Source organism: Ictalurus furcatus, chromosome 2 (genome assembly GCF_023375685.1).
Source record: "Ictalurus furcatus strain D&B chromosome 2, Billie_1.0, whole genome shotgun sequence".
Taxonomy (NCBI): domain Eukaryota; kingdom Metazoa; phylum Chordata; class Actinopteri; order Siluriformes; family Ictaluridae; genus Ictalurus; species Ictalurus furcatus.
In genome coordinates, this window is record NC_071256.1 from 30,391,511 (window position 1) to 30,399,153 (window position 7,643).

General features: G+C 41.0%; 1 protein-coding gene across 1 annotated transcript in view; it reads right to left on the reverse strand.

The window, feature by feature from the left end:
- LOC128617653 (uncharacterized) overlaps positions 1-3,769 on the reverse strand; it is a 48,369-nt gene extending 44,600 nt beyond the window's left edge. The window contains exons 1-3 of the mRNA XM_053640769.1: positions 3,690-3,769; positions 1,334-1,354; positions 531-693 (exon numbers count right to left, since the gene is read on the reverse strand). Of these exons, the coding sequence (XP_053496744.1) occupies positions 531-693; positions 1,334-1,354; positions 3,690-3,750 (245 nt within the window). The 5' untranslated portion in view covers positions 3,751-3,769. The remainder of the gene's footprint in view (positions 1-530; positions 694-1,333; positions 1,355-3,689) is intronic.
- Between the last annotated feature and the right edge of the window lie 3,874 nt (positions 3,770-7,643).

Consider the following 7,643-nt stretch of genomic DNA (forward strand, 5'->3'; position numbering starts at 1 on the left):
AGGCAAGACAATAACAAAAAACACTAGGCAAAACTGGGTCAAGAACAGAAACACGAGCAGAAAGATATAGGCTTAGTATTAGCACAAACACAAGGAATGGCGAGTATACTTTGCAAAGAGTGAGTGAAATGAAAGTCTTTTTATACTGTGATTGTGCTGTGAATTGATGTGCTTGATTAAAAGGAAGGTGAGAGTGAACATATCAATGTGTGAGTGTTCTGGGAATTGCATTCCGTGGCGGCCATGTTTTCAAAGATTCAGGATTTTCCCTTCATTTTTATCAGATCCGAAATAACTAGTAACAAGTGACTTAAGTAGTCTTCTTTGTTACTCGTACTCAAGTAATTATTATCATTATTACTTTTACTGTTACATGAGTAATTATATTTATAAGTAGTTTTACTTGTACTTGAGTAAAAGTTTTGGCTACTCTACCCATCTCTAATGACAATGTACATTAAATCATCATCATTCCTACATTATAATTGTGTTGATATTTTAGACTTTCTCAATCATAACTCCATATATACCTTTGGAAACAGTGAGCAGCTGATAAGACCCAGTTCTGATTGATCAGGCTGCCACCACAGAAATGGCTGCCACTTGTCTGAAAGCTGACCTGCCAAGGCCAGGACCCAGGACTAGCATTTTCACCACCCACAATCTTGGTGTTCAGTGGAGGCCGACCACACACTGGTAGAAAAGAGGGAGGTCAGAAAAGCACACATCTTTGTTCTAACTGGAATTTTACTGTTCATTAAGAAGAACAACTATTATTACATTACACAGTAGACACTGGATTATAAAGAGCAAGAAATTTTATATGGATACTATTTTCAGGCCACTAATATTAGTGTATTAATATTAATAATCAAATATTCAGCTAGCAGACATTTGATCTTCAGGGTGCTTATGATCCAGATGAGAGCATGTACTGTTTTGTAAATGATTGAATGATTCACAGTCTTGAATTAGTGTTTGTTTCGTGCTGTAAACGTTATGGCATGCACTGTTCATATAACTTACTAGTTGAAAAGCACTGGCAACACAGAGTAAGACAGAGTTAAAACACTAAGACTGGCAATATATAAGCAGTGGCAAACTTTTCAACTGGCCATGTACGTATTTTTTGTGCATGTATCAGCACTGTACTGCAAACACTGACTCTTTCACTGGGGTAAGTCACTTTAAGCTTAACGCTGAGCCGACGTTTGGGTTCACTTGTACACCACGTTATTGCAAACCTGTTAGTTCACAAACTGGTAAATCATGTATGTAACCTTTGCTTTAAAATTAAAACACAATAGTCTTGTTGTTTGAATCAAGAACTTACCATCCAGCTGGGCGAGTGAGCCTAATGGAAAAAGAAGAGAGAAGAACAATGCTCAAAGCTATATCAAGAATGTCAGAGAGTTCTTCCACTGTCTTTTTAGTTTTTGGTTTCTAAATACAGCATAAGCCAAGATGCAGATTGTAATTTTTTTTTAATCCAGAGAAACCTGTATTAGAAAGATTCACGCCAAAACAATGAAAAATATGATAACAATTTTGAACATGTATTCTTATAATACCAATTAAACAAAAAACAAAACAACTTTAGTAATTAGTTAATGCTGGTAAATAAAGCAGTATGATTAATAACTGCCTAGGACAGTTTGTGTAAAGAACATAATGCAATATCACTGACATAATAAGAAAATTATAATCAATTTAAAACAAATTTTCAATGTTAATTTTACAGTTTATCTTTGCCATAGTTCCTAATGTCTTTATCAAGGAGTAAAACAAATAATTAATTTATTATGGTGAATTTAACAAATTACAATGCCATTTAAATTGTATAACCAACTACTTGCATTTTGGTTTATTGTATTAAAAACTAATTATACAAAGAGGATAAAAGAGAATATGCAGGCATACAGAGAATAACAACTATAGAGAGAACAAAATACATAAATTCGCCATCGGCACAGTGAGTTAACATACTCTGTATATCTCAACAGGACTAAGGCAAAGAGAAAAGCACAAACAAGTGCTTTCATTATGTTCTCAGTGCTTCCAAAGTACTTTACTTCAACAATCATCAGCCACACTTATACCAGTGCCAAAACAAACCAACATCACCTGCCTAAATGACTATAGACTAGTGGCACTCACTCCCATTATAGCAAAGTGCTTTGAAAGACACATCAAATCCACCCTTCCTCCCACCCTGGACGAGCACCAGTATGCCTACAGAGCAAATAGATGCACTGAGGATGCTATTACACAGCTCTCCACACTGCACTGACCCACCTTGAACAGAAGGGGACATATGTGAAGATGCTATTTATAGATTACAGTGCAGCCTTCAACACTATTGTCCCCAGGAAGTTGGTCACTAAATTGCTCAACCTGGGTCATAGTAACTCACTGTGTGCATGGATTAAGGACTTTTTTATCTAACCGCCCACAGACTGTCAGACTTGCTCCCCATCTTTCTAAAAGTCTGACAATCAGCAATGGCACACCGCAAGGCTGCGTGCTTAGTCCTCTTCTTTATTGTCTCTACATATATGACTGCATCCCCACACATCCCACAAACACAATCATCAAATTTGCAGATAACACAACAGGGATTGGATTAATTACAAATGGGGATGAGATGGCTTACAGAGATGAAGTCTGCAAACTCACTGGATGGTGTACAGAAAACAATCTGTTACTGAACATGAAAAAAAAACAAAGAACTCTTTATAGACTTCAGGCGACACCGTGAACACCCCGCTCCTCTAAACATCAACGGAGAAGTAGTGGATAGGGTGATTAGCTTTAAGTTTCTGGTAACATACATCACAGAGGACTTCACATGGTCAGTGAACTCTGCTGCCTTGGTTAGTAAGGCACAACAGAGGCTTTATTTTCTAAGAATGCTCAGGAAAGCTAAAGATTAAAAGTTTGAAATGTCTTTAAATTTAAGTTTTATGATCCGGTTCTCGTCCTCGTTATTTGAGTCTTGTATTAGTCTAGATTACCCTGTTTGCTGATCGCCTGACCATTTGCCTGTTTTGACCACATAATTGTTTCACGATTTGGATTTGTTTGCCTATATCTCCAATAGCTAATAAAGCTCTTATAACTGCAATTGCATCCTGCCTCAACCCTTATTACCTGACACTAGTATTCCCTACAAGATTACAGTTAACCAAATATATGATAATTAAACCTATTTCTAGATATTGTTTTTACTTATTTCAAAATGTAATAGGCTTGTTCTATTGGCAGATAATGTTGCTAATTTTAAGCATTTATTTCTAAAATAATAATAATAATAATAGAAGAAGAAGCATCTGTCAATATCTATTGATATTTTCACTTGCTAAGATGACATATTTCCAGTGTAGACATGCAAATTAGTAGATGGACTACGGTTATGGTCAGGACTGAAAACTGAAAGCCTCTTTTGTATAAATAAATGCACTTTAAAAAAAAAAAAAAGTTACAATACTTTCGAGTACAATACAATACTTTTAGAGTACAATACTTACTCTAAAATACTTGTAAGAATCTCAGCAACAAGCTAGCAATTGTGATATTTACTCTTTTTAAAAATTACTCTATTCACCTGTAGGTTCTTGCCTTAATTGTAAAATGTTGATCATATGATAGATTGAATGTAATATTCATCAGAGCACTTTCTTTACACCTACCTGCAACATTTAGGAGTAGAGCAAATACAACACACACAACTTTCCACAAAATAATCTCCATGATCTTGTGTCTCCTCTGGTTTCAGGTAGTCTTCTGGGTCTTGATGTCATGTATCTCTAAATGTATTAGACACTTCTTCCTTGTTGTAGGCTATGTAAAGCATGTGTTCCTACCTGTGTCACCTGTTACATGTCCTCAGGAGAGATTACTTTTCACATTACTCCTGAACTTGTTCCCCTACTCACGTCTTTATTTTATAATTATTAGGTGATGTCACATACCGTGGCTGAATATGGAAGCAGATGTGGGTGACAGACTCAGGCAGAATAATCCAAAGGAATAGACAAAGTTTGTCGTCGAGAAACAGGCAGGGGTCAGGCGATCAGGCAAACAAAACAAAACAGGGCAAGGCAGAATACGAGGTCGGGGACGTAAACAATGGTCAAAGTCACTTTGTCAAAACTCGAGAAATATGGCTTGGATAACGACAGAGAACAAGTCAGCTGAACATTTACTTCGCAAAGTCTGTATGCATCCAAAGTCTCTTTTATGCTGTGGTGAGAGTATGGTAGTGATTGACTGCAGGTGTGTGTGATTAGAACTCCGGGGAAGGTGAGCGCATGCGTGTGTGGGAAGTGTAGTCCTCAGCGGCCATGTTTGAAGTAAGCGGTGTTTCCCAGGAAACCGAGTCGTGGCTGGGCTGAGATATGACAGAACCCCCGCCCACCCAAATGGCCCAGTCCGGGAGCAGAGTCCTTTCTGGGTCTCCCCCAGGGTCGTGGACCTGGAAGTTCAGGGTGTGCTGCATGGAAGTCCTTACAGAGCTGCGGGTCCAGGATGTCTTGCGTCGGAACCCAGCATTGTTCATCTGGCCCGTAGCCCTCCCACTCGATTAAATATTCCAGCTTACCTCTCCTGCACCTAGAGTTGAGGATATTCTTGATCAGATATGCAGGTTGTCCATCGATCTCCAGTGGTACAGGAGGGGTTTCGACAGGCACCTCCATGGCTAGAGGTCCTGTGATGACAGGCTTGAGTCGTGACACATGGAAGGAGGGAGCTATACGACTGTGTCGAGGTAGTTTCAGACGGTAGGTGACCTCATTGATTTGTTTGATGACCTTGAATGGCCCCGTGTACCTTGGGGTGAGTTTCTTGCAGCCATGGGGTTGTCTCAAGTCCTTGGTGGACAAACAGACCCTATCGCCGGGCTGGTACTGTGGATGCTCGCTGCGGCGGCGATCAGCTTTGCGTTTGTAGGTGTGTGTCGTCTGTCTCAGGCGCTGGTGTATGTTGGATCAAACCATTGATCCACTGCTGGTGATTCTGTGGGTGTCGCATTCCAGGGAAACAGTGGGGTTGGTAACCTAGTACACACTGAAACGGTGTGAGACCTGTGGCTGAGTGACGTAGTGAATTTTGTGCATATTCGGCCCACGGAAGGAATCTACTCCAATCCTCAGGGTTTGAGGCACAGAATGTTCTAAGGAACCGGCCTATTTCCTGGTTGACTCGTTCCACTTGTTCGTTTGATTGTGGATGATAACCAGATGTGAGGTTGACTGTGATCCCCATTTTTTCCATAAAACTAGACCATACCCTGGATATGAATTGAGATCCCCGATCACTGACGATTTCCTCCGGGATGCCAAAGTACCTGAATACATGCTGAAATAGTAACTCGGCTGTCATGAATGCGGTGGGCAGGACGTGTAGTGGAATGAGCCTTACTGACTTCGAAAATCGGTCCACCGTTACCAGAATGGTTGTGTTACCTTGGGACTCGGGTAGATCTGTAACAAAGTCAATGGAGATGTGTGACCATGGGCGTTCTGGTACGGGTAGAGGCTTGAGTTTGCCGGCCGGAAGTGTCCATGGAACCTTACTTTGAACACACGATGAACATGACGCCACTACTCTGTGTAGTATGTGTATGGCCCTCTCCATATTAGGCCACCAGTATTTCTCCCGCAACAGATGGTAGGTATGTTGTGCACCTGGGTGACCTGTGCCAACCGCCATGTGGGCCCAGACAATGAGTTCCTGTCGATACCGCTTGGGCACAAATCGTCTTCCCGCAGGGCATGTTGCTGGAACCTGTGACTGGGGAATGTTTTCTAGCGTTTGATAAAGCTCCCACTCCAGGACACTAATAATACATGAGGGGGGTATGATGTGTAAAAGCCATGTGACTGACTCTTGAGTCACATTTCTTTTACATTCACTTTTTAAGTTTTAAATTAATTATTTGCCAGTCTTATTTGTGAATGACAGACAGTGTGGAAGTATGTCTTCAACTTCTGTACTTGCCTTATTGAAACTTCTTAGTATGTCTATATCTAACAACCTGTGTATATCCCATCAGACTTAACAGGTTGTTGTACACTTTTTCACTGGATTGTGCTATAAATTTTTCCTCTCTACAATCTAATTCTCATAATTTAATCATGCTCATATAAAGTACATTTTTTGCTAAAGCCCAGTTGCTTTACCCCATCAGGCTCTTGGGGTATCGTGGCAGACGGAGATGTCGCAACTGATTCACTGAGGCCATAATAACTTTATAAGCCTCTAGAGAAATGCAGTCCATGGGGTTATGATGCTCCACAATGGCCAACACACAAACATTTAGTGTAGATGGGGACTTGCCACTGTTCAGCATTCTCTGGAGAAAGGTTAGTATTGTGGGAATCAGTTCCAGTCAATGAGGTGTATGCCATTTGTGGAACAGCTTCCATGTGAGAGTATACAAGGGCCATGTACAGGAGTGTTTCCTGGACCGCTAGCTCACAATCCTCAGTTCACACTTTGTCCTGTGTGGCCAAACCTACTGAGTGAGTGCGTCCCAGCAGGGTGTCCAGAACCACGATCTGCAATAAGCTGACTTGGCTTCAGCGAAAAGGTCCAACTATGCTTTGTCAAACTGTTAAACTCAGCAACTTCACTTTTATAACATAATCATAACTGTATTGTATGTTTATGTGACAACTGAGTGAATAAAACGTCACAGACTAAGATTTATTTAGCATTAAAGAATAGGAAATCCATTTTCTGCACCGCTGGCCATAATACTACGTTTAACCTGCTCATGTTTGGGGGGGGGTTCTTTAAATGTAGACATTCCACTTATTTCAATATAAAAAAGGGAAGTTCTTTCATTAGTTCATGTGTATTAGTTTTTCTGTATTATCGTTCCGATGTCTGCGCATGCGTAATGTCATTGCTCCTGAGATTGCAACATTTCTGAAGGCTGCAGGTTTGGAGCTTGAGCACAACTTTACGTCCCTTTAGTTGTTTGGGTCCACCGAAAGACCTGTTTATCCCAAATCACAGTGTGGCACAAAAACCATATGACTCTTTTTCATTTTTGTTGAATGAGAAAAAAGTAAGGTCCAATCATTTCAATGTAAAGCTACTGGGGTTCATGATATTTACTTTTTAACACTATTAACAAATTTGAGCTCGCCTTGCTTCCAGGCCTGTTGCCCTCCTTAATTAAAAACAACAACAACAAAAACAAACAATACAATATAATCAAAAGTGGGGTACATGGTGGCTTAGTGGTTAGCACGTTTTCCTCACACTTCCAGGGTTGGGGGTCGATTCTTGCTGTGGCTCTGTGTGTGTGGAGTTTGCATGTTCTCCCCTCTGCTGCAGAGGTTTCCTCTGGGTACTCCGGTTTCCTCCCCCAGTCCAAACACATGCATGGTAGGATGATTGGCACATCCAAAGTGTCCATAATGTATGAATGGGTGTGTGAATTTGTATGTGAATGTGCCCTGCGATGGATTGGCACCCCGCTCTGTGCCCGATGCCTCCTGGGATAGGCTCCAGGTTCCCCGCGACCTTGTAGGATAAGCCAGCCGTTTTCAAAGTGGGGGCTGCCAGGGGGCACCCGGGGGGCCTCAACAATTTGGTGTGCCCATCCCTCCCACTAGTATGTTTTCTCTTTC